This window comes from Corylus avellana, chromosome ca8 (assembly GCF_901000735.1).
Source record: "Corylus avellana chromosome ca8, CavTom2PMs-1.0".
Taxonomy (NCBI): Eukaryota; Viridiplantae; Streptophyta; class Magnoliopsida; order Fagales; family Betulaceae; genus Corylus; species Corylus avellana.
Window position 1 is genome coordinate 2,001,332 of NC_081548.1, and position 27,568 is coordinate 2,028,899.

The window sequence follows — 27,568 nt, forward strand, 5'->3', positions numbered from 1 at the left end:
TATATAGTCTACCCGGTATATATATTCTTAGCAGGGTTGACGCTTTCTCAAGGAACCTGTAATACAATACCGATATTTCAAATATTGCACGCTATTGTCTATAACATTAGCAGCCCAACCGAGTCCAACTACGAATAGTGCACACTATTAATAATGTATATTCTGTAGTGACCTGTCAACCAAACATAATTGTGCCGTAACTAAGGAGTAAGGAGAGTTGGTAAGAAGTGGAAAATGGCAAAGGACGTGGAAAAAAGTGATCCAAATACATTATTTATGCCCATCGATTGTTGAACATGGAAATTGGTGATCCAATTTGAACGTGTGAACAACTAATTGGTCCATATGTTCATATTACAAAGGGAAACGAAAGTGTCTTTTCTTTCTTGTTCTCTTTTTCCTGCGTAAGAAGACAAGTTCTGGCCTCTTCTTTTCCTTTTTATCTTTAGGGGAAACTTCACTAAGCCCCCCTGAACTATACCCTAATTTTTACTCATTTTTTTTATAGTTTTAATACTAAATAATAAATTCTCTAAATTTTAATCTGCAGCTCTTGGGAAGTGATCCTAATAGTAAATATTTTTACAAATATTGTAAAAATATTTACTCAAGTATTTCAAGATTTTTTTTTTCTTTCAAATTTTAACTGTTGGTTTAAAATTAATGGTTTAAATTTTATCATATCAAATAAATATAATAATTACTCAATTAGTAATTATTAAGATGTAAAAGTGATAACTCCTGCGTTGATATAATAAAATTCAATCATTGAATTTCAAACCAATTGTTGATATTTAATGAAATCTACTTAATAAAAAACTCTAAAAATTCTAGAAATTCTTGATCCTTGACTTCAACTCTAACTAATCCCTTGATAGGTAATTATTATGATTTCAAGGGGATTTTACCAAAATATTTGGCTTCGGGTTCTTAACTTATACTATTCAAGTGTGTATGAGATATTACACTTTGTTTGGTCACAAAAAAATAAAAAAATAAAACTTTTAAAAGCAAGAAAATAAAATGTCAAACTAATACCTAAATTTGCAATATTATCTTAATTACAATCTCCTCTCCAAACTATAAAAAATTTACAAAAAATATTCGTTTTGTAAAAAAATTAAAAGCATTTTTAAGGGTTCAAAAAGTTTAAAAATAGCCAAAACGTACTTTTTGTAAAAGCTTTAAAATAAAATTTTTGCTTAAAAGCTATTTTCGACTTAAAAGCTTTATTTTTCAAACACAATTTCAAGCATGCTCTTATTCACTTAATGAATTTACAATACAAAAGTCTATTTATTTATAGAGCTTACACATCAAATATAATCTTAATCAAATCCATCAATTTAGAGTAATTCAATCTTATCAAATTACTAAAGTTAACCATTCTAATTTTCACAAAGACAATACAATTCTCATCAACTTCATAATTTAATATTTGAAAATTATGCCTCCTCAACAACTGGTACTATGCATTTAATAATCCAGATAAAAATACTTGAGTATAGTTTTTAAATTGAACTTATACATTAAGTTGAACAAAATGTGATGTTTGATTTTTCTGGATTATTGTATAAGTTCAATTTAAAAATTATTCTCAAGTCTTTTCTTCTGGATTATTAAATGCATAGTACCATCACATTTTGTTCAAAACAAGACAAAGTGTTTGGTAATAAGTGGGCAGAAAAATAAAAAAAATAATAAAAATAGCAAACTTCAAGTAAAATACAGCACATTACGTTCAAAGTACATAAATAGATTAAATGTATGTTTTTTTAAAACTACATGTCTCATCTCAAAAGCCAGTGGCGGAGCCACATTGCCTCTTGGGGGTGCCACGGATTTTAATTTTTTAATTTTTTTTTGGTTTTAACCAAGGCACCCTTCAAATAAAAAATAAAGAAAAAAAAAATCTTTTTACAAAAAATTCTATTCTTTTTTGTTTTAACTCATGGCACCTTCAAAAAATTGTTTTAACCCACGGCACCCTCAAAAGATTCTAGACAATTTTTTTTTTTTTTTTTTTTTTTTGTATTTTTATCTTTTTTATATAATGTCGACATGTTACATTTTTAATATATCAATTTGAGCACATATTTATGAACTTTTATAAATATTTTTTGTAATGTATATATATTGTGTGAATTACCAAATTTTTAGGGTAAAAAAAAGTTTTAAGACGCAAAAAAATTTTAGTATCACATTCAATATAAAATGGCTGACTCCACCACCAATAGTGGAGGACTTCTTTCGTGAGGCACGAAACAGTGGAGGACTTCTTTCGTGCATATACTTTTCACAGTGGAAGACTTCTTTTTTAAAAGTCATGTCCAATACGATTATTGCAGTAAAAGATAATTTTAAGAAATGAGTGATAACAGGGGACCAATGCCACTCACGTTTTTTCTATTCCCATACCAACACAACTTGTCAAACAAGGGAATGAAATGTGTGTATATAATTGGTTCACTTTCCGTTTGTTAAAGGCTTTAGAGGTTTTAGTGGAAATATATTTTTTTGACGTAAAAAAAAAAAAATTATAAGATTTTTTTTTTTGAAAAATGAAAAAGTATGGATGTTTTGTATAAAAAAGTAAAAAAATTTTGTTTTGTAATGATTTTTTTTTAACAGTAATAAAAAGTGATTAGTATAATATAAAAAGTAAGAATGTTGAGAAAATGAAAAAGTAGGATAATAGTATCAAGTCTCAAAGGCCTTTGCCAAACGAAACCTAGGAGTTGTTTGTTATCAATTTGTGGTAAAAAAAAAAAGAAAAAAAAAAAGAAAGAATAATAATTAGTATAGAAAGTAAAAATAATGATATTGAAAAGTGAAAATTTTTGTTTTATAATGATTTCTTTATTTGAATAGTAGTAAAAAATAAATTATATGATATAAAAAGTAAATCAATGGCGGAGCCACATTGCCCCTCACGGCACCCCCAAGGATTTTAATTTAATTTATTTTATTTTATTTTTGAATTTTTGGTTTTAACCCACGGCACCCTCAAAATAAAAAATAAAGAAAAAAAAAATCTTTTTACAAAAAATTCTATTCTTTTTACCCTCAAAATTCTTTTTCGTTTTAACTTACGGCACCTTCAAAAAAATGTTTTAACCCACGGCACCCTTAAAAAATTCTAGACAATTTATTTTTATTTTTATTTTTTTATCTTTTTGATATAATGTCGATATGTTACATTTTTAATATATCAATTTGAGCACATATTTATGAACTTTTATAAATATTTTTTATAATACATATATTGTGTGAATTACCAAATTTTTAGAGTAAAGAAAATTTGTAAGATGCAAAAAAAATTTTAGTGGCATCCCCAATATAAAATGGCTGGCTCCGCCATTGCACCTTCGTTCCTTTTCTTCTTTCTTTTTATTTTTTTATTTTCCTTTTCTTCCTTCTTTTCCATACTCACTCCCACTCCCTCATTTTTTTATTTATTTATTTATTTTTTTTCAATCACACACGACTATTGTTGATGATAGGTTTCTGAGAGATGACATGGCACACTTCATGAGGAATAGTTGGGATGACAGGTGATAGGAGGATTGAGGAATCGTCGGATTGCTGAGGTTCTGGATGACTGAGGAATTGTTGGATTGCTGAGTGATAGGATGATCGAGGAATCGTCGAGCTACAAAAGAAGGAACAATAGGATCAGAGTTGCCGATGGTATGCCGGCAAGGGATAGCTCCGATACCTAAGTCAGTGAATTGCTTAGAGAAAATATAAGCGCAATGAGAGCTTGAGAGATTATTGCGATTACCAAATTATGAATTGGAGCTTTTCTTTTATAGCCATCAGGTGGTAGTTATACACTTTGAACTATGACTTGAACCTCATATTATAGCATATAACATATCTATATTGTATTCATGATAAATTGTCACCTCATAACGCTACATGTGATTTTATAAATAATTGAGTTCATTATCCAATGACATGTACACCACGTGTATTTTTACTCATCAATTCGTCGGATTTATCCTTATATTATTTCATTTCCATTATGTATATCTGCTCTGTTTAGCTGAAGATGGACCCAGAAAGGTATACGGTCATTATGAATGACTTGATGTGGATCATTTTTGAGGAGTTGGACCATGTCTAGCTCAAGTTTGTTTGGGATGCTAGCAGATCTATTTGTGAAGAAATTAATGATCAAAAATATTTGTACGTTATATTTGGTTAAGCATAGGCTTTAATTTCATTTAGAACAAATTATGAGTAATTTGTATTATATTTTGATGACCGGTCTTTGACCGCTACTCTTGGAGACTTATCTATGTAATGATGGTTTAAATTTCACTCAACTTGTTATGATTGTCGTTTTAAATTGTTATTATCTTTGTCCATTAGTCAAAGTCTTTCGGTGCGGTCTTTCTTCAGAGCTGATGAGAACCCTGAGTCTTGTTTTTCATGCAATAAGGTTGGGAGACCAACCATGAAATTAACAATTAATTGATTTCAGTAGAATGTTACAAAAATTACCTGGCCCTGGAGTGGGCACAAAAGAACTGTCAGTTACACCTAGGCATGCTTGACCACTACCTACCGACCCAACTTCTTCGATCATATCTCCATACCCAAGATCTCCTTCAGCGAAACGAGCTGAACGAACACAAACCTCACCTGACCGCAGACAACCTATAATGCCGACCAACATCAGACGCGAACTCCACAGCCCGTGCTACCTCCAACGACTTCTCCGACAAGTGAAAACGTGAAATGGAAGGGCTAGAGACCGAACCCGTACCCAAACTTGACTTGGGACCAAGAACTGCAAAACCTGATCGTGAGAAGACATTGGAAGAGCTTGAGTTATTTTTCTTTTAAACTTTTTATCTTTGGACAGTACTTATTGCACTTATTTCTTTCTAATTGGTTGTTGGTTATCATGATTTTCTTGTTCTTTTTGTCTTGTGTTTTCTTGTATACTTCTTTCTTATGTACTTGGGGGCACTAAACGTTGTTTTTTTTTTTTTTTGGATATATTGATTACTTTTTTTTGAAACATATCATACTCATTCATTGATAAAAGTTGTGAGCCTAAAGCTCTCACAAATAAAGCAAAAAGCTCTGAAGTAAATTATAGCCGAAGCTAAAGATACAATCATCAACAACAGACCAAATCAATCAAAACATAGCATCCGCTAATCTATGACTAAATATTAGGTTGAAAACTCAGATTTGTATCAAACAGACACCATCTAATGCATAGGTAGCGCTTATTCCTCAGCCTTGAGAGCAAAACCCACAAGCCGATACTCATCCTCCTCGACTCGAAAGCCAGGATAAATTTCACATCCACAACCCAAAGGTTTGGACCAGTAATATCGGGCAACAACCGGGTGCAACAAAGTAGGAGGAGAAAGCCTTATTACAAGCATAAATAAAACCATACAGGGAAATAAAGGGAACAATAAAACTAATGCAGGAAAATAAATTACAGCAAATAAAACCAAATACAGGAGAACTCAAAGAAAATACAAAACAGAAAAACAACAAAATAGGAAAATAAATGCGAAAAACACTCAAAGCGGGTCACGGCAGCTGGAGGAGGCCGATCGCGAGCTGGCCGGAAACCGCAGCGGAAGGTGGCACAAAAAGCTTGGCGCGGGAGGGGAGCATGAAAAGACCCGACAGTGAGCGGTGAGCAGCGAAGCGAGTGTGGAGGAAATCGGCAGCACACACAAACAAACAGGGAGGGGGAGAGTTTGAGTGAAAACCCCAAAAAACAGTACCCACTGAGAGAGAACACAAGTACAACAAAACAGAAAATGCCAAAGACAGAAACAAACCTAAAACAAAAATTGGGAAGCAAGGAAGGGAGGAGAGATGCAGGCAACGGGCATCCCTCCTCCCCTGATGCGGCGGCGCTCTGGAGGGGGGCTTAGGATTTCACAATATATTGATTACTTAGCAAACATAGTTGCTCCTATATATTAATATTAATTAATGTTGTGAAGGGAAGCTGTTAGGTATATAATTATATGAAATTACATCAAATATCAATTATTTTAGAATCATTTTCAAAGTTGTAACTAAACAATAGAAAATTTATAATTTTCTTTTGGATGGATAAAATTTTCATTCAAAACACCCATACACACCAGTAAGAAAACTGGAACTCAATTCTTTACCTCAAACAATGAAACACCGCAGCCCAATCAAACTATTTTTTGTTAGTTGAAAAATAGTCTACGGAGATAGAACTCCAAATCTTCTTACCGCTCCTTCCTGGCTAAAGCATCATTGACCAATAAAGAGGAAAAATGGATACGCGGATTGAGAAAGTAGCGAATATTATATGTGCTAATGGATACATGGATTTTGGGCTTTTTCGCCTTAATTAATTTCCCACTTGTCTTAATTTGTTGGACTCGTGGTGTGAAATTTTGACTCTTGATAACAACGTAAAGCCGGAATTTACGGTCACGTTGAAGAAATTATGCTTCCATAACCCTGAGTTAAGGAGACAGTTAATCGGGTTATAGGATAAAGTCTATATAACTTCTTTAAACAATTGATAATGTCCTCTTAAATTTTTAATTATGACAATGTCCTCCTTAAACTACCAAAATATTGTCAATGTTCACCCCAAAACTAACAAAAAGATCAAAATGCCTTTATATATTTTTTAATAAGACAAAAATACCCTTATAAATTAAAAAAATTAAAAAAACAAAACAAAACATTTTAATTTCCAAAGAACAATTTTTTTTTTTTTAAAAAAAAAATTAATTAATTTTTAAACGAAAATTTTTTAGTTTTTTTATAAGAATATTGAAAAAAAAAAACGAATATTTTTTTTAAACGGAAATTTTTATTTTAAAAAATTTATAAAACGAAATTTTGATAACAAAAAAAAATCGAAATTTTTTAATCTTTTTCTTATAAAAAGGATTTTTTTTTTTTAATTTTTAATTTTCTACCCTTTGGATTTTTTTTTTTTTTAATTAGTTTTGGGTTTTTTCTAGAAGTTTTATTATTTTTTGTTTTTATTTTATTAAGGGTAGTTTCATCATTTGGGGAACATTGACAATTTTTGGTAGTTTGAGGGGGCCGGAACATTGTCACAATTAAAAGTTTGGAGGGGACATTGTCAATTTGGTGGTAGTTTGAGGGGGTTATGTGAACTTTTCCATAGTTTTATTTAGGATTTATTAATTAATGAGATTATTAGTATTTTATTCTCTCTTTTTTTCTAAGCAATTCCATGTTTTATTTAAATTTTAATAATTATTTTATTTTGTAATTTAGATAACGAGCCTACTCCAAAGTTAGTTAGTCTATTTAAATATGGATTTATACACCAATAGAGACGGTGTTAATGAATAAACAAATTTATTTCTTTTGAAGTGTGACTCCTTTTCCTCTTTTCTCTTCATCTGGTGGTGAGACTGCGTTAAATTTCTCTTCTTTTTGGATTATGTGATTTTAATCCATTTTCTTTTCCACCATTTGAATTTGGAGGGCATATTAGAAGGGAAACTAATAAAGCAATGAGCAATCTACTGACTAGCTAGTGGCGGAGCCACATTGCTCCTTGGGGGTGCCACGGCAGCCCCAAAAAATTTTTAAATTTTTTTTATTTTTTCCTACCCACGGCACCCCCATCTGAGCCTAACGTGAGGTTTCAGACCTCTTTTGAAGGCAAAATGAAAATGGAAGACAAATATTCTTGGATATAAAACACTGAGAAGAGGTTTTTAGTAATTTTCTCCAAAAGTGGCACAGTTGGCAAAAAATTCCCCTTCGCTACAAAAGGTTTCAAATCGTTTATTGGTTTCTAGGAAGAAGAACTCAATCCAATTAATTTTGCAGCAGTCACTAGTCAGCTTTGAAACTTTTGACACTTACTTAGCTTTGGATAAAAAAAAAATGTTTATAAATTATTTAAAATTGACGATATATGTATGATTACGGAGAAGTATTATTCTCTTAGATTTTTCTAAGTATGACAAAATTAATTTGAGATATATGTGCTTGTTGATCCAACATTACAAAATTTGTCTTCCATTACAAAATTATGCCAAGGATTGGCAAAGACAAAAAAATCAAAGACAAACTATCTTATTGATAGATTAATTCGTCTTATTTTGACTATTTCAGTGTCTATAGCTACTACTGAACGAGCATTTTTAGCAATAAAAATTATTAAAACATGACTTTACAACAAAATGGAGGATGGTTTTTTTTGCAAATAATTTTGTTCTCTATATTAAAAGGGAAATTGCTGAGAGCTTCGATTTAGATTCGATACTTGATATTTTGTACTTCTAAGAGACCGTAAACTACAATTCTAGACACCTTTTTTTTTTTTTGTATTTCTGTATTTTTGATATAGTGCCGACATGTTATATTTCTAATATATCAATTTAAGTATACATTTATAAACTTTTATAGATATTTTTTTTGTGATGCATATATTGTGTGAATTACCAAATTTTTAGGGTGGAAAAAAACTTTTAGGACGCCAAAAGATTTTTGGCGCGCGACACCCCAATATGAACTGTCTGGCTCCGCCACTGTGACTAGCGAAGCAATTCTTCACCAATCTTTAGATAAAGTATAGATGGAGAATAGTCCTAGTTTTGTTCAAAGTATTGTCCTTGCTCAGCAAGACGTGTCTTTTGAGTCAATGTAGGCCTGAAATTTTCTCTAAAAAGAAAATTTTATGATTTGTTAAAAGAGTAATCTTACAAACAAAAATTGAAACAATCCTATCCTTGGCAAAGAACAAAATTGAGAATAACTCCTATAGGAAACTTAGCACAAACTAAGTTTTTTATGCTTTCCAATAAAATGATGACAAATCACCACGGAACACCAAACATAATAAACTTAAAAAGGCCATATTTTTCTTTAACTCATTGTAAAAAAAAAAAAAAAAAAAAAACAATATTTATCTGTAAATTATCTAATTTGAACTTAATTTCTCATTTTAAAAATAAATAAATAAATTAAAGAAAGACATTGCAACTTGGGGCTGACCCGGTTAAATCCATGGTCATGCAAAAACATCATGGAGAAAGACTAATATCCCATAAAAACAAAAAGGAAAGGAAGAGGCCAGAACTTGTCTTCTTACACAGGAAAAAGATCGAAGAGGAAAGAAAGGAAGCAAGCTGGACACTTTCGTTTCCCTTTGTGATATGAACACATGGACCAATTAGTTGTTGATGCGTTCAAATTGGATCACCAATTTCCATGTTCAACGATCGATGGGCATAAATAACGTATTTGGATCACTCTTTTCCATGTCCTTTGCCATTTTCCACTTCTCACCAACTCTCGATCCCTTAGGTCATGGCTGCCACTGCCTCCCTCTCTTCATGCACTTATGATGTTTTTTTGAGTTTTAGAGGCAAAAACACGCACAAGAATTTCGCTTACTACCTCTATTTCGCTCTTGAAAAAGCCGAAATCATGACCTTTAGAGATGACAACGAACTCCAAAAAGGAGAAGATATTTCATCCCAATTGTTGGCGGCCATCGAAGGGTCTAAAATTTCTATCATCATCTTTTCCGAGGACTACACGGATTCTAGCTGGTGCCTCGATGAACTTGTAAAGATCATGGAGTGCCAAAGAACGGTGAAGCAGCACATTCTACCTATCTTCTACGATGTTGAACCGGCGAATGTGCGCCACCAGAAGGGTACTAGTTTTGAGCAAGCATTTTCGAAACACAAAAACCGTTACTTGTCAGACAAGGTAATCAGCTGGAAGATAGCTCTGAAGGAGGTTGCTAATTTGTCAGGGTGGGTTCTAAAATCCACAGACGGGTAAGTGCTCACTAGCCAATCATTTTTAGACCTTTCACTTTACTCCGTTAGATTTCAAATTTGGCGGACAAAAACAATATTGATTAATCAAGTTGAATTAATCTCGATGAACGTACGACGATCTTGCATGGGCTATTGAAGCGTGAGGAGAAGAGTTTTTGAATAATATATTAATGTGTCTCTTTCAGGGATTTAATTGAAACAAGAAAAAAGTATAGGGAATAATAAAATTCTTGATGACCGTACATAACTTGGAGGGTATAACAGAGAAATTTTGTAATAATATTACTCCACGCCATTCATGAAAAAAAGGGAAATTTTGGCAGCTAACTAAGTTGATACTCACAAATGATTTCATACATTCATGTTTATATGCAACATAATTTTATAGTATCTTAAGTTTAGTTTCTTTAAATTTGGACCAAGAAGCATTAATTTTAAGACTATTGTGTTGGGGATAATTTAAAAATTATACTCAAGTATTTTTATCTGGATTATTAAATGCATAGTACCAGTTGTTGAGGGGGCATAATTTTCAAATATTAAATTATGAATTTGATGAGAATTGTTTTGTCTTTGAGAAAATTAGAATGGTTAACTTTAGTAATTTGATAAGATTGAATTACTCTAAATTAACGGATTTAATTAAGATTATATTTCATTTGTAAGCTCTATAAATAAATAGACTTTTGTATTGTAAATTCATTAAGTGAATAAGAGCCTGTTTGAAATTACGTTTAAAAAATAGAGTTTTTAAGTCGAAAAAAACTTTTAGGCAAAAATTTTATTTTAAAACTTTTACAAAAAGTACTTTTTTGCTATTTTTAAGTTTTTGAACCCTTAAAAATGCTTTTAATTTTTTTTTACCAAACGAATATTTTTTGTAAATTTTTTATAGTTTGGAGAGGAGATTGTAATTCAGAAAATATTGCAAATTTAGGTATTAGTTTGACATTTTCTTTTCTTGCTTTTAAAAGTTTTATTTTTTTATTTTTTTGGTGACCAAACAAAGTGTAATATCTCAGAAACACTTGAATAGTATAAGTTAAGAATCCAAAGCCAAATATTTTGTGTAAAATCCCCTTGAAATCATAATAATTACCTATCAAGGGATTAGTTAGAGTTGAAGTGAAGGATCAAGAATCTCTAGAATTTTTAGAGTTTTTTTTATGAGAAATGCTATAATGCAATAAAATGATTATTTTTGGCCCATAAAGTGTTAGGTGACAAGAGATTATTGGTTCCATCTGTAATTGTTGTGGCCCCACCCACTGATAAGCCTATGACCGCTTACCACCTAGGACTTTTATGAGCCAAAAATAATTATTTTATTGCACTATAGCATATCTCTTTTTTTATTAAGTAGATTTCTTTAAATATCAACAATTGGTTTGAAATTCAATGATTGAATTTTATTATATCAACGCAGGAGTTATCACTTTTACAACTTAATAATTACTAACTGAGTAATTATTATATTTATTTGATATGATAAAATTTAAACCATTAATTTTAAACCAACAGTTCAAATTTGAAAGAAAAAAAAAATCTTGAAATACTTGAGTAAATATTTTTACAATATTTGTTAATATGAGGATCACTTCCCAAGAGCTGCAGATTAAAATTTAGAGAATTTATTATTTAGTATTAAAACTAGAAAAAATGAGTATCACTCCACTTAATCCTCTCAAACTATCACTCTAATGATAATTTACCCGTCAAACTATCAATTGAGACAATTTACCTCCAAAACTACCAAAATAATGATAATATACCCCCAAATTTAAAAAAATTACAAAATTATCCCTATTAAAATAAAAACAAAATTACTAAATTTTTATTTTTTTCAAATTTTTAAAGGTATTTTTGTCTTATTGAAAATTTTATAAGAATAATTTCATCATTTTGTTAACATTGGGAGGTACATTGTCATTGTTTTGGTAGTTTAGAGAGTAAATTATCGTAATTGATAGTTAAAGAAATAAATTATCATTAAAATAATAGTTTAAGGGAGTTAAGTAGACTTTACTTTAAAAATTATCCATTATAAAACTTTTGTCGCTCTTCGTCTATGGTCTCGCAACAGCGATTGTCAAGATGATGAAAGGGCAAAAAAGTCATTCCAATGAGCTAAACAAAAAACACGTGTCCCTTGTATCTTTACAAAAATGTCCATTAAGATCATCTAACTACCTCGAGTCCTTGACACACTGCATCAATCACCAGATATGCTTCTTCTGCATATTTCTCTTGGAGTCCTTTCACCCACTGCATCGTTAGATCTGCTTCTTCTTCTTCCTCAGGAAATGGGTGCGACTGCTAAGTCTCTTGCTTTCTTCTTCAATCATTTGCTTATCGATCCTCATTGTTGTCGTGTAAGGGTTTCTTTCCGTCCTCTAAATTTTCATTATTATTGTCGTTGTTTTAGTTCAACTTCTGCTAAAACTACCAATAGTGCTAGACGTAATGTGGAAAGCCCCAATCAGTTCTTGAATTCTGTCAAAGATCGATGCAGATCTCGAAGCTTTAGGAATCTTGATGATGCCTTAGGCGTGTTTGATAGAATGCTTCACATGCACCCTTTTCCTTCCATTGTCAATTTTAATCAATTGCTGGGCGCAATTGCAAGAATGAAGCATCACTCAACTGTTATTACTCTTATTAAAGAAATGGAACTGACTGGAATTGCTCCCAATGTTTATATTCTGGGTGTTTTGATTAATTGTTTTTGTCATCTGAACCGGGTGGATTTTGGCTTCTCTATTTTAGCAAGAATTTTGAAACTTGGTTTTCAACTGAACTGTGTAATTCTTAGCACTCTTGTCAAGGGCTTTGTCTTCGGGGTAAAATTGTTGAAGCTGTGAAGTTGGTTAACAAAATGGAGCATATAGGCTACAAACCTAATACAGTTACCTATGGAACGATTATGAAGCTATTGGGTTTCTTAGGAAGATGCAAGAAGGAAATCTTGAAATTGATGTAGTGCAGTAGAGTATAATCATTGATAGTTTATGGAAGGATAGATTGGTAACCGAGGCTTTGACATTTTTCTCTGAAATGGTGAGTAAAGGAATTCAGCCAGACATTTTCACTTACAGTTCTCTAATTCAAGGCCTATGCAATTTCGGTTGGTGGAATGAGGCAATTAAACTATGGAATGAGATGGTGTAAAGGAAAATCATGCCTAATGTGCATACATTCAGCATATTGGTGGACATACTTGGCAAAGAAGGGAAGTTGACAGAGGCTGAAGAAATTTTTGATGTGATGATTCAGAGAGGCATAGAGGCATAGAGCCTAATGTAGTCACGTACAATTCTTTGATTGATGGTTATTGTTTGCAAAATAAAATGGATGAAGTTGTCAAAGCATTTAATACGATGGTTCGAAACGGTTGTTTGCCTTCTGTTGTTAGCTATAACATATTGATCAATGGATATTGTAAGAATAGAAAAATTGATGAGGCAATAAGTCTATTTCGTGAAATGTCCACAAAAGGACTTTTTCCCAATGTTGTCACTTATAGCACTCTAATTGGAGGGTTTTGCCGAGTTGGGAGACCTAAAATTGCATTAAAGCTACTCCACGAGATGCAAGGTTGTGGCCAACCTCCGAATATCCGAACTTGTGCTATTTTGTTAGATCGCCTATGTAAGAATCTACACTTTACTGAGGCAATGGCATTGTTTAAGGAGATGGAAGACAAAAAGTTAGACCTTGATATTGTGATTTACAGCATCTTAATTGATGGTATGTGTAATGCTGGGAGACTTATGACTGCAAGTGAATTATTTAATGCTCTTCCTACCAAAGGTTTTCAACCTGATGTTTGCACTTACACTATAATGATCAAAGGGCTTTGCAAAGAGGGACTACTAAATGAAGCGAGGGAGTTGCTTGAGAAAATGGAAGAGCACGGTTGTTCACCTAACCATTTCACATATAACACAATCATCCAAGGCTTCTTGCAACATAATGAGACATCTTGGGCAGTGAAATATCTCAAGATGATGGTTGACAAGGGTTTATCGACAAATGCAACCACTGCAGCCATTTTGATCGACTTGATAACTACTAATCGAGCTGATAAAAGTTTACAAGATTTTTTTTTGAAAGCTTTATAGTTCTTCAACGTGTAGGACAAATTTTATATTCTAACCTTTTCAGAGTCATATGTGAGAAATAAATGCATATTTGTTGCAAGTCATTAAGGTGATATTTCTTTCCATGTCTTTTGGACTATTGTTGTGTATTTCTATTCCTATTTTGTTATACTTTTTTACAAAAATATTTAGACTTGTGTTGTAATCAAAAAAAACTTTCTTAAAGATTTATTCAATTATTTTGTTGATGCAGAATTATTGCAGAATATTGTTCATTTGGGGTATGAATTTTTTATGGTTGTATCCTTATTGGCCCAACGAGTTGTTTCTATTAATATTTGGGTACTATTGTTGAAATTGATTATTGTTGTCATGTCATGGTGAACATGGTGCTATTATGGTCACATCCAAGTAGAATAGTTACAATTATTTTCCTCTGCCCTACCTTATTCGAATAGAAAAAATTTAAAAATTTTTTTTTTAAAAAAAAAAAAAAAAAGTCACAACAGTGATCTTCGTTTCAAATAACTCGAGTCATCATGACGCCCTACTTGGTGAAGGCCTTGGTCTTGGGGTTTGCTTTCTTTAAGGTCCAAGGTTCAACACTTCATAGGTGCAAACAATTCCTTGGGGCCACATCCCCTGTTGAAAAGCTAGCGATTTAACCAGTTCCGTGTAGAAAAACTTTCGAGGATCCGGTGCACGGGACTGGGGTTTACTTTGCGGGGGTGGGTCTAAAGGGTCCTGCCTTGGAAAGGTTCCCTGACATCCAAAAAAAAAAAAAAAAATCCATCAATTATTTTCTTAGGTTTTAAATAATCACAGCAATAATTCTAGAAAAATAGTGTTCTTTTATAACTTAAGATTGATCCATTAATTGGTATAGGTCTTTGCCTTTTATTTCAAAATTCATGAACTATTTGTTTTTGAACATTCTTTGAGACACTTAACCCAATATATAGTTTGGACATTTCCTTTAAGCAACACGTACTCGAACCAGTTGATCTTTTTTCTAGACAAGTTACAACCTTTAGGATAAGGATGTCCCCAAAAAATAAGGAGCAATATGCATGAAAAAAATAAAATAAAATAAAATAAAATAAAATTATAGCCACTAAAGGTCAAGCAATTCTCATGAGCTGGCACATAAGGAGAAACAAACATGATTGCTAGGTCATTCTCAAGGGTTAGGGCTGCACATATTGTTTCGAATTGTCACTAGAAAATGACATTTGCTTTTTTATTTATAAGCCTTTGAAATAAGTTAAAGATAGTGGATTTGAGCCTATGGGTGAGTGATGGAAGTGTTTCCAACAAAAGATTAACCACATCTGTGTCACTTTGTGAAAAAAAATAAAAAAATAAAAAAAATTATTCTTAGAAGTTATCTTCCATAAATCATATTCCAATTATTTCTACTTGTATCAATATTGGAATGCACTGAAATTGCACGAAGGATGATATACATGATTTTTTTTTTTTTTGTAAATTATTTTTTATGACGATGAACTCTTTAAGGTAAGGTCACTTCGTGTACCCACCCCTATCAGTTAACCCTGGAATCCGTGTAAAACACCCCCTCTACACAGATCAAATAATACTCTCAACTTCGCCAGCAAGGTAGCCCCAAAAAATTATTTGGACCCAAGGAAATTTGAATATGAGACCTCATGGGACTACCACAAATACCAATGCCTTTGCCTTTTGGGCAACCCCTTGGGATTTTGTAAATTATTTTTAAAAGTTATTAGCTCACTAAAAGGCAAAGGTATGTGCATACTATTAATGCAAAGAAGAAGAAAAAAAAGGCATCTAAGGTTAGATGCATGTGACCCCTCATGCGGTAATACCTGATCTCAAATTGATGACTCGATCGGTTTAAAAAATTAGGGAAAACTTCATAAAACCCCCCTGAAGTTTCAGCCGATTTGAAAAACCCCCCCTGAATTTCCAAAGCTCTCACTTAGACCCCCTGAACTTTGATTTTCTCTCATTTTGAACCCCTTTAACATTAAACTACGTCGTTTTAGATGTTTTATACCCATTTTACCATTCCCCAAAACTGCGTCGTTTTGTGTCCTAAAATTACAACACATACCCAGTCCAAAATGATGTCGTTTTAAGCATAATTTTTTTTTTTTTTAAAAAAAAAGCAAAATATATATAAAAAAAAAAAAAAAAAATTAATGCCTAAAACGATGTCGTTTTGGGCTGAGTATGTGTTGTAATTTTAGGACACAAAACGACGTAGTTTTGGAGAAGGGTAAAATGGGTATAAAACACTCAAAACGACGTAGTTTAATGTTAAAGGGGTCCAAAGTGAGAGAAAATCAAAGTTTAGGGGGCTTAAATGAGAGTTTTGAAAATTCAGGGGGGGTTTTTCAAAACGGCTGGAACTTCCGGGGGTTTTCTGAAGTTTCCCCAAAAAATTATTATCTGTTTTGAGCCTTATCGACGGCTATAATTAAGTGAAGGTCTTTGGAGCTCTGATTTATGCAGGCAAATCAGACGGTGGTAAGCTTCAGACCAGGAGGCGGCTTTGGTGGTCTACGCGGCAACAGATTCCTCACCCCTCGCTTCAACTCTTCTTCTTCCCTCTCTGAAGCTCTCACTTTGCGCCCCAATGGCGGTCTCGCTCCCACACTCAAGGTCCCTGACTCCCTCCTAAACCCTACCTTTATACCTTTATACATACAGCACACACATATATGTATGTATGTGTACGTGGATGTGTTTGTTTCATCATACAAATCCTTGGTTATAAAAACAATTAAGGGCTATTATAGAGTAGGAGCGAGTTATGTGGCCAAGATATGTTTTTTTGTTGATAATAAGCTTGGTTTTGTGGGATCAGGAAGGTACATTGCTTGCTTGCACTTTGATTATAATTAAAAGGCAAAAAACTTTGATTGGCATGGTCATTCTGCTCAGCTTCCTGCCTCTGGAGAGGAGAGATCCTGGGAAGCAATCCGAGATAATGAGGAATTTTCTAACGGATTTGAGTCTAAGGCCGCAGGAATAAAATAATGGCCCTGATCAGGCATACTCCCTATTTGCAAGGCCTCACATCTTTAGTGGCCAAGGGATAACTGCTTACATAGTATTGCTTTGTCTGTTATGTTGTATGCTATATAGAAGGGAAATTTGAACATATATGTATTTTCCTGATTTTCTGATCTAAACAGTTGACAACATCTTCACGCCCTCAACTTCCAAAAATTATTTACCTGTGGAAACAAGCTACTTCTTGATGTGTAATTCTTTTTAAGTACCAAGTTTGTGATAACGTACTTGAATCACTTGGGAGCACACTTGTAAATGTTTAGATATAAATAACAATTCTAATTATATGTAGTTTAATGTTGCCTAAAACTCAATAGAATCAAAATTGCAAAATGGATTTTGTCTCCAGTGTTTCTCGAGAAGGAATAGCCATATGTTATGACCATCATTTATCTTGATAAGGTTCTTGATGTCATTTGGCCTGTTGTGTCGCTTGTTTGCATGCTTTAGTGGTGTTAATTATTGCAAATGGTTAAATAATTTTTGGATGATGCTTAGAGTTATGGTGCTATTTTGTTACTTATCAAAAAAAAGAAGAAGTTATGGTGCTATTTGTTGGTGAAATATAATTCATAGGAATTTTACTGATGGTGATGTGGGAGATTCATTCATGTTTGAGGGGTCATCAGGTCATGCATCAATCTATATTTTTGTTCTTTATTTGGTTTTGGGTGTGTTTTTTTCGTTTGTGTGTGTGTGTGTTGTGTGGGGGGAAGAATGGGCCTAGTGATACAAGATATTAGATATCCAAATTTGGTAGCTTGGAATTAAGGTCTATTATTTGGTCCCTTAAATATTTTAATCCTGTTTTTTGGAGTTCTTGCAATGAACTTGAATTTTGTACTTTGGTTTTATCTTCATATTTGACTTCCAGGTGGTATCAGTCTGACCTCTTGTACTATTCAGGTAGGAACTGCTCCTGCCCTAGTCAAGGCTGAAGTGCCATGGTTTGCTCAAAGAGGGAATCTCCCTGAGAAAGAATGTTTCCTGAAGAAAGTGAAAGGGTAAGTGGTCCTCTAATCACCATACCATATCTTATACTTTTATTATCAGAGAGTTGATGCGAGTAAATCTGGTTTGTTTACTTAAAAGCTCTGATCAAGTGGGAGTTGCTTATTAAGTATGTTATTTTTGGGTGCTGCTTGTAGTGCAGAATGGACATGTCCAAACAAATCCTTCTTTTTTTTTCTTCTTCCATTTATTTATTTTTTTGCAGTATACTGAACAAATTGACCCCAGAGAAGTTTGATGTTCTTAAGGGTCAGCTGATTGGCTCTGGAACTACAACCCCAGATATTTTAAAGGTTTTAGTTTCTTACATTTTAAAGAACGTTTCCTAAAGAGCAAAGGGGTTGGTATAATTACTGCTTCTCCACTTGCAATGGGTCTTCTTACTGAGAGTGGTCCTCCAAGTTGGCACCCAGCTTCACCTGAACTCTCGAGGTGCTCTTCTTAAATTTTAATTTTTTATGCTTCTTTTTGCATCAGGATATATCCTTTTAACCAACACCATGTTTGTGTGTGTATGTGCTGATGTGTGTCAGCCTGTGATGCCAAAAAGGAATGAAAAAGTTCCCCAAGCTAACAAATATCGTGGAAGGAGAGATAGACACCTGTTAGAGAGGAATAAAGGGGGAGATTGACACTTGACAAGAACTAATGATCAATTATTATATAGAATGAAAATATCTCTTCTGATTATGGACATTAGTTTATATAATATTCAGATATCTATTAAAGTGCTCCTACATAAGTGCTTTCATGTGCACCTGCAACTAGCTTTATGTTTTTGTAAAGGATCAAATAATGTTTATTACCTTGTTGCCAAGTTTTGAGGGGAATGAACCACATTTTGCATTGCTAAAATGAAAGGTAGACAAAAATCTATTTTAATTTTGCTACCTGTTAAGTTTTGATGTCCGTCCAGATAAGAGAGTCGCCTCTGTTGATCATCTTTCTGCTTGTTTTATAATTAATTCATGTAGACACGTGTGTCAGGCAGGTTGATTCCCCTCCGTATAAAGTCATGTTCCAAATGTGTTTATTCAAGATAAAGTTTCCAATGGGTTTATGATTAGTTGCTCAGTGTCATCCTTTTTCAGTTATGTGATAGTATATTGTGCAATGGGTTTGTATGACATTCATCCACTTGGTATTGCCTGTTTCTTACTACAATTCGAATCTTTCTAGGAACTTTCTCCTGCAATTTATAGGAGCTTTTGGAACAAGATGCTAAAACAGGCCCAGCAAAGGAGAATGTTGATTCAAGGCCCATAGGTTTTGGGGGTGTGATGCCTGGAATGCCCGGCCTTCATACTTACAATTGGGAGGTTCCTCGGTCCCAATCAATGCCAAGGATTAATTTTAATTTTGAAAACAAATTAGATCTACCATATTCTTTAAGAATCTTTTAATTGTTTGTTGAGTAGGGTTAAAAATTTTGACCATTGTTTAGAATCTTCAAAATGGTGATTTGTTAATTTTAATTTGCATTGTTTGGATGAGTATATATATTTTTTTATTAAAAAAAATTAAACATAATGATAATAATAGTAATAATAATGACAACGACAACAGTAGTGTCCTTTTCATTTTAAGCGAAATTGTGATGATTTATTTTACGGTCAAAATCAATAAAATCATATATGATTGGGTGTTAGACTTGTAAAATCATATACGACAAATAATTAGCAGAATTTGCGGTCAAAATCATTAAGCAATGATTTGAGAGTAAAAGTTCCCTGCCTTTTAGGGGACCCAAGTTTCAAAAATATAAAAAATGAATCACAAATTTAGTTGTGAAGCTCTTCAAAAAACAGAATACAAAATGCTAAGAACAACAACAACCGCAAAAGCAAAAAGAGAAGCAATAACAATAATAATGAAATGCATTACCTAAATTTTCGAGTAGTAAACAAACAATTTCCATCAAATCCTTGCAATAATCAACAAAATCAAGTAAACCATAAAATGAAGAACCAAACAAAAAAAAAATATATATTTTCGAAAAATTTAAGCATAAGCATTAAGCATAAAAATTTAAAATATCAATTTTAATCTAATTTACAATTTTACACTAATTTGGCATTTAAAATTTCAAATGTCGAAGGGAAGGAAGACAACTCACACGAGAGGTGAAAAAGAAGAAAGAAATAATGTTGAAGAAAAGATGCGATAAAAAAGAAAAACCAGCATCACAAATCAACAACTCTGGGTAACAGAAACGTCGTCGTGTAATCCCGCGTATAAGAAACCACACCTCCCCTCCCCTCCCCTACTACTCCACTCCACATATCTCTACTTCGTCTTCTTATTTTGACGAGTCCTTTGAGGCTGTGCATCATCAGATCTGCTTCTTCTGCTTATTTCTTCCACTACATCAGGAAATGGGTACGATTTCGAAGTCTACAAACTCTCTTGCTTTCTTCTTCAATCATGATTCTCATCTTAGGGTTTCTTCCAATGCTCAAAATTTTTATTATTATTGTCGTTGTTTTAGTGCTACTTCTGCTAAAACTCCCAATAGTGGTAGAGATATTGTGGAAAGCCCCAATCAGTTCTTAAAATCTGTCAGAGATCGTTGCAGATCTCGTAGCATTAGGAATCTTGATGATGCCTTAGCCCTGTTTGATAGAATGCTTCACATGCACCCTTTGCCTTCCCTCATGGATTTTAATCAATTGCTGGGTGCAATCGCAAGAATGAAGCATCACTTAACTGTTATTACTTTGATTAAAGAAATGGAACTGTCAGGAATTGCTCCCGATGATTATATTCTGAGTGTTTTGATTAATTGCTTCTGCCATTTGAACCGGGTGGATTTCGGCTTCTCTATCTTCGCAAGAATTTTGAAACTTGGTTTTCAACCAAACTGTGTAATTCTTACTACTCTTGTCAAGGGGGTCTGTCTTCAGGGTAAAATTGCTGAAGGTTTAAAGTTCGTTAACGAAATGGAGAACAATGGCTATAAACCAAATACATTTACCTACGGAACGGTAATGAATTGTTTGTGTAAAATAGGTAAGACCGGTGAAGCTGTTGGGTTGCTTCGGAAAATGGAAGAAAGAAATCTTGAACTTGATGTAGTGCTGTATAGCACAATCATTGATAGTTTATGTAAGGACAGATTGGTAACTGAGGCTTTGACTCTTTTCTCTGAAATGACAAATAGAGGAATTCAGCCAGACGTTGTCACTTACAATTCTTTAATTCAGGGCCTATGCAATTTCGGTCAGTGGGAGGAGGTAACTAAACAATTGAATGAGATGGTGGAAAGGAAAATCATGCCCGATTTGCATACATTCAGCATATTGGTGGACACACTTGGCAAAGAAGGGAGGTTAACAAAGGCTGAAGAAGTTTTTGATGCGATGATTAAGAGAGGCATAAAGCCTAATGTAGTCACGTACAATTCTTTGATTGACGGTTATTGTTTGCAAAATAAAATGGATGAAGCTGTCAAAACATTTAATACGATGGTTCGAAAGGGTTGTTCGCCTTGTGTTGTTAGTTATAACATATTGATCAATGGATATTGTAAGAATAGAAAAATTGATGAGGCAGTAAGTCTATTTCGTGAAATGTCCACAAAAGGATTTTTTCCCAATGTTGTCACTTATAGCACTCTAATTGGAGGGTTTTGCCTAGTTGGGAGACCTAAAATTGCATTAGAGCTACTTCACGAGATGCAAGGTTGTGGCCAACCTCCGAATATCCAAACTTGTGCTATTTTGTTAGATGGCCTATGTAAGAATCTACACTTTACTGAGGCAATGGCATTGTTTAAGGAAATGGAAGACAAAAGGTTAGACCTTAATATTGTGATTTACAGCATCTTGATTGATGGTATGTGTAATGCTGGGAAACTTACGACTGCAAGTGAATTATTTAATGCTCTTCCTACCAAAGGTTTGCAACCTAATGTTTGGACTTACACTATAATGATGAAAGGGCTTTTCAAAGAGGGATTACTAAATGAAGCGAGGGAGCTATTTGAGAAAATGGAAGAGAACGGTTGTTCACCTGACCATGTCACTTATAACACAATCATTGAAGGCTTCCTGCAACATAATGAGATATCATGGGTAGTGAAATATCTCAAGATGATGGTTGACAAGGGTTTCTCGGCAAATGCAACCACTGCAACCATTTTGATCGACTTGATGTCTACTAATCGAGCAGATAAAACATTACAAGATTTTTTTCAAATATCAGTGTGAAAGCTTTATAGTTCTTCAACGTGTAGGACAAATTTCATTTTCTAACCTTTGCAGAGTCAATCTATAAGGAATACATATTTGCTTCGCCTGGTGGGAAAGAAATCACGTTTAAGCGAGTGCTCTTGAATAATTGCCACGAGGCATTTGAAGGAGCTGACAACCTAAGGGCAGAAATTAGGCGGATGACTGCCCCTAAGCAAGAAATGGAATGCAGGGATAAAGAACGGATGGTTAAGCTGCAAACTCTAGGAAACATACGCCTTATTGGGGAGATTTTGAAGCAGAAAGATGGTGCCCGAAAAGATTGTCCACCATATTGTTAAGGTTTGTATGGCATTCATTCATTTGGTATTCCCTGTTTCTTACTACAATTAGAATCTTTCTAAAAACTTTCTCGTGCAATTTATAGGAGCTTTTGGAACAAGATGGAATAGCATGCCCAGCAGAGGAGAATGTTGAGGCAATATGTCAATTTTTTAACACCATTGGTAAGCAGCTGGATGAGAGCCCGAAATCTCGGCGAGTGAATGATATCTATTTCAGCAGGTTGAAGGAGCTGACTGCAAAACCCCAACTTCCGCCACGATTAAGGTTCATGGTTCGTAATGTTCTTGATTTGAGTACCAACAACTGGGTCTCTTGTTGTGAAAAAGAGGTTAATTCCATTTCTTGTTGACTTTATTTCTTCTTTCTTTTTATTTTTTGTTTAAGATGTTGTTTATATTCTTATATTTTTCTCTGTTTTGGCAGATGAAGGCAAAGACCATCAGTGAAATCCATTAGGAGGTAGAGAAGAATCTAGGTTTGTGTCCTGGTGCAACTGCAATCATCAGAAATGGTCGTAATACTGAGGCCCTCGGGGATACATAGCCCATAGGTTTTGGGGGTATGATGCCTGGAATGCCCGGCGTTGATACTTACAATTGGGAGGTTCCTCAGACATGTCCAGCCATCTTTGATCAGCAAAACACCTTAAATTCAAAGTTTTTACCGCAAGGTAGTGGCAGTATTATCACTGGTAAAACAAGTGCCTTTTTGCCGGGCGGTGGTGCGCCACCCGTCCAACCTAGTTCTTTTTCAGGAATTGAAACTGTTACGAGAAACACCAAGCCTGTAGCTCTTGCTGCATCAGTGATACCTTCTCCTTTGAAGCCACTGGCTCTGGCAGCAGGATCAAATCCTGTCAATGTGTGGTGGAGCTAAAAGCCCCAGCATATTACCCCATTACATAGACAATTTTTAAAAGCGTAAGCCATTTTCCTATAAATACTTATCTGATATCTATTGTATTATGGTTGCTAGAATAGCATTGTTTAGAAAAATACATAATTGATTGTACTGGGGTATAATTGATTGTTCATGCGCACTTTCATTCTTCATTTGTTTGCCCTTTGGATGTCTTTAATGGTGTATGGTGGGGTTGTTAGAAAAGTAATAAATCTTCCATTGCTGTGTGGTAATAGACCATAGAGTTGCGGTTTGAAGGCCTCGATCATGTCCGCTACACATGAGACCAACTGTTACAACTTGCGTAGGTACTTGTAACAATGATGTTCCTGCTAGTTGTATGCATTTCTTTAACTTACATTATGAAACAGTAGAGAGAGAACTGGTAAATTTTGGTTTTTTATATATTTATATTACAAAACTGAGCTGTTTCCACTGTATTTGATGGTTGTATATAATTATTCGCTTCTTACATCTTGCCTAGGCTGCTGCTATCCCTGAAGACATTTTGAAGATTGAACAAGAAATAGAGGCTGAGTTTGTTGGCAAGGATCAAAATTGGGGTCGTGCAGATAGCAATGTGAGTTTAGCGAAGGTTTTCTTACGTAGTTACAGTTTATTTTAGTAGTTCTTCATGGTTGGAAAAATTGTCTGTATGGACTGTCATATCTATTGTTTCTGCATATTGAATTTGTATATCTCAAAGAAGTTTGGATGTTATAGTTGCTGTGGGTTGGGCATATTTCTGTTGTAATAATTGCTTATTTTGTTTTCTTTCTCTATCAATGACTGTTGGAAACCATAATTTATTGACGTTTTTAATTTTCTTTCTCAGCAACCTCAATCCCAAAGTCATTATTCTAAGTCAGACAACCGCGATTGGCTTGGTCATTCTGCTCAGCTACCTGCCTCTGGAGAGGAGAGATCCTGGAAGGCCATCCGAGATAATGAGGAATTTTCTAGCGGATTTGAGTCCAAGGCCGCAGGAATTAAATAATGGCCATGATCAGGCAAACTCCCTATTTGCAAGGCCTCACATCTTTAGTGGCCAAGGGATAACTGCTTACATGGTCTTGTTTTGTCTGTTATGCTGCATGCTATATAGAAGGGAAATTTGTACATTTATGTATTTTCCTGATTTTCTGATCTAAACAGTTGACAACATCTTCACGCCCTCAACTTCCAAAAATTATTTACCTGTGGAAACAAGCTACTTCTTGATGTGTAATTCTTTTTAAGTCCAGTTTACCTTGAGTCACTTGGGAGCACACTAGTAAATGTTTAGATATAAATTACAATTCTAATTATATGTAGTTTAATGTTGCCTAAAACTCAATAGAATCAAAATTGCACTATGGATTTTGTCTTTCAGTGTTTCTCAACAAGGAATAGCCATATGTTATGATCATCATTTATCTTGATAGGGTTCATGATGTCATTTGGCCTGTTGTGTCTCTTGTTTGCTTGCTTTAGTGGTGGTAATTTTTGGATGATGCTTAGAGTTACGTTGCTATTTGTTTGTGAAATATAATTCACCAACATGAGGAATATTTCAGTGTGTGGCAGAGCTAAAAGCCCCAGCATGATAACCCCGAGGTTGTTAAAGAAGCAATTTCACTTGCACTGGAAAAGAGCCCTCCGTTTGTGGAACCTGTCATAAATCTTCTTGAGTACTTAAATCGATAAAAATGTCTCGACTCCTACATAGGAAGTGGGTGCATTGATTCGTAGTAATAACATGTGACAAATAATTAGCAGATATGTAGTCAAAATCTAGAAGGGACATGCTACATATTCTTCTCTTAACCATCTTTTTACCATGTCCTTTTGCAAATCTATGGATCTACTATTGAATTTGGAAACTCATGTGGATCTTACAAAAATTTAATGGTAGATTCATCCGTTCACTATAAAAAAATGGTTGAAAGATGGTTAAATGAATGATTTTTATCATTTCTCAACTTCAGAGTGGGAATACCCTGCCTTCTAGGCAGATTATGACGTCTAGGCTGCAACAATATGAAAAACAAACCATAAATTTTGTTGTCAAGTCCTTTAGAAAACTGAATATGAGAAGCACAACAACGGCAAAAACAAAAAGAGAGGCGATAACAATAATAATGAAGTGGATTACCTTAAGCTGTGAACAAAAACTATTTCGTAATTTTTAAGCTTTTTAGACTCTTAAAAGTGATTTTAATTTTTTTACCAAACTAATATTTTTTTCTTTAGACGGACTTTTTGAGTGTTAAAAGCAATTTTAAATCCCTCAAACGCAATCCTAAACATGTCTTAAGTGTTTTTTTTTTTTTGAAACATATCACACTCATTCATTGATAAAAGTTACGAGCCTAAAGCTCTTACAAGCAGAGCAAAAAGCTCTGAAGTAAATCATAGCCGAAGCTAAAGATACAGTCATCAACAACAGACCAAATCAACCAAAATACAACATCCGCTAAACTATGACAAAATATCATGTTTAAAACTCAGATCTGCATCAAACAGACACCATCTAATGCATAGGTAGCGCTTATTCCTCGGCCTTGAGAGCAAAACCCCCAAGCCGATACTTATTCATCGGCCATTAAGAGTAAAACCCTCAAGCCGATACTTATTCCTCGGCCTTGAAAGCAAAACCCCCAAGCCGATACTCATCCTCCTCGACTCGAAAGCCAGGATAAAGTTCACATCCACTACCCAAGGGTTTGGACCAGTAATAACGGGCAGTAACCGGGCGCAACAAAGCAGGAGGAGAGAGCCTTATTACAAGTATAAATAAAACCATACAGGGAAATAAAGGAAACAATAAAACTAATGCAGGAAAAGAAATTACAGCAAAGAAAACCAAATACAGGGGAACTTAAAGGAAATACAAAACAGAAAAACAACAATACAGGGAAATAAACGCAAAAAACACTCAAAGCGGGTCACGGCAGCCGGAGGAGGCCGATCGCGAGCTGGCCGGAAACTGCCGTGGAAGGTGGCACAAAAAGCTTGGCGCGGGAGGGGCGCGTGAAAAGACCCGACAGCGAGCGGTGAGCAGCGAAGCGGGCGCGGAGGAGATCGGCGGCACACACAAACAAACAGGGAGGGGGAGAGTTTGAATGAAAACCCCCAAAAGCAGTACCCACCGAGAGAGAACACAAGCACAACAGAACAAAAATACCAAAGACAGAAACAAGCCTAAAACAAAAACTGGGAAGCAAAGAAGGGAGGAGGGATGCCTGTTGCGGGCATCCCTCCTCCCCTGAGGCGGCGGCGCTCTGGAGGGGGGCTTAGGGTTTCACAAGGCTTAGGGTTTCTCTCAATTTTTTTTTGTCTTAAGTGTTCTTCCATACTCTAATGAAGACAATTTAATTTTGCAAACTTTGGCATTTACAGATTTGTAATTTCAGTAGTTATCGATCTCAATATATAGAATTTAGGGAAATCATATCTAAAATCCTTAGGTAAACGCGTTTTTTTAAAAAACTCCCTGGGTATTTTTTTTCGGAAATTTAGTCCCTGGGTCACTCGAAACTACTAAAAAACTCATTACCGTTAATTTTTGTTAACTTCCGTTATTTGAGTTAAACGCACCGTTTTACTTAAGTCCACCTCAGTAGAATTTTGTATCCTACGTGTTCACATTGGACACGTAGGATATAAAACTCACCGTTTTGGACCATCCAAAACGGTGAGTTTGGCTTAAACTTGAGGGCTTCTTTTTTGAAACCCTCAAGTTTCATACGGTCAAAATACAAGCCTCCCGATACACCTCAAGCGGCAACCCACCGACGCAGACCCCGTCGGCGACAGAACCCACCAGAGATAGAACCCACCGGCGACAGAGGCCACCGGCGACAGTACCCACCGGTTAAATCACCCATTCCGGCGTCACTTTTCCGGCTAGGTTTCCGTCAAATCACAATATTTTGAATCGGAAAAATTTGGTTTCGACGAAGGTATTTTCCGAAATTTCTTTGTGGGTTTTGTTGATTGACTGAAATGGAAGCCTTTAATAGTTGTTTTTTGAATTTTTTTGTTGTGTTGGAAGCTTTTGGTCGAAACCCCATCCCCAACCTGTTTTTTGTCGAACATCTGTCCCCATCCCCAACCTGTTTTTTGTCCAACATCTGTCGAATATTGCACTTTTGAGCCAATATTT

General features: G+C 34.4%; 5 protein-coding genes across 7 annotated transcripts in view; all 5 read left to right on the forward strand.

The window, feature by feature from the left end:
* Positions 1 to 9,330: 9,330 nt before the first annotated feature.
* LOC132189528 (disease resistance protein RPV1-like) lies at positions 9,331 to 12,673 on the forward strand. Its single transcript, XM_059604270.1, has 2 exons — positions 9,331 to 9,809; positions 12,238 to 12,673. The coding sequence occupies exons 1-2, from the start codon at positions 9,331 to 9,333 to the stop codon at positions 12,671 to 12,673; spliced, it is 915 nt and encodes a 304-aa protein (XP_059460253.1).
* Positions 12,674 to 13,131: 458 nt separating this feature from the next.
* On the forward strand, positions 13,132 to 14,016 carry LOC132189303 (pentatricopeptide repeat-containing protein At3g22470, mitochondrial-like). Its single transcript, XM_059603977.1, has one exon. The coding sequence runs from the start codon at positions 13,160 to 13,162 to the stop codon at positions 13,931 to 13,933; it is 774 nt and encodes a 257-aa protein (XP_059459960.1). The 5' UTR covers positions 13,132 to 13,159; the 3' UTR covers positions 13,934 to 14,016.
* Positions 14,017 to 16,352: 2,336 nt separating this feature from the next.
* On the forward strand, positions 16,353 to 19,427 carry LOC132189309 (eukaryotic translation initiation factor-like). 3 transcript variants are annotated; one of them, XM_059603992.1, is made up of 3 exons: positions 16,353 to 16,561; positions 17,882 to 17,979; positions 19,166 to 19,427. In XM_059603992.1, exons 1-3 carry the CDS (start codon positions 16,406 to 16,408, stop codon positions 19,209 to 19,211), a joined length of 300 nt encoding a protein of 99 aa, XP_059459975.1. In that variant the 5' UTR covers positions 16,353 to 16,405; the 3' UTR covers positions 19,212 to 19,427. The 3 variants fall into 3 exon arrangements, with proteins under 3 accessions (XP_059459975.1, XP_059459974.1, XP_059459973.1); XM_059603991.1 differs by having other exon boundaries at positions 19,189 to 19,427; XM_059603990.1 differs by lacking the exon at positions 19,166 to 19,427 and adding an exon at positions 18,192 to 18,457.
* A 706-nt stretch (positions 19,428 to 20,133) lies between these two features.
* The window catches only part of LOC132189308 (uncharacterized), a 41,596-nt gene continuing 34,161 nt past the window's right edge, over positions 20,134 to 27,568 (forward strand). The window contains exon 1 of the mRNA XM_059603987.1: positions 20,134 to 20,365. The gene's annotated coding sequence lies outside the window, so the exon portion shown is untranslated. The remainder of the gene's footprint in view (positions 20,366 to 27,568) is intronic.
* On the forward strand, positions 20,362 to 24,788 carry LOC132189529 (putative pentatricopeptide repeat-containing protein At1g12700, mitochondrial). The gene is made up of 6 exons (XM_059604271.1): positions 20,362 to 22,518; positions 22,604 to 22,849; positions 22,945 to 23,441; positions 23,658 to 23,729; positions 23,906 to 24,001; positions 24,257 to 24,788. Exon 1 carries the CDS (start codon positions 20,362 to 20,364, stop codon positions 22,192 to 22,194), a length of 1,833 nt encoding a protein of 610 aa, XP_059460254.1. The 3' UTR covers positions 22,195 to 22,518; positions 22,604 to 22,849; positions 22,945 to 23,441; positions 23,658 to 23,729; positions 23,906 to 24,001; positions 24,257 to 24,788.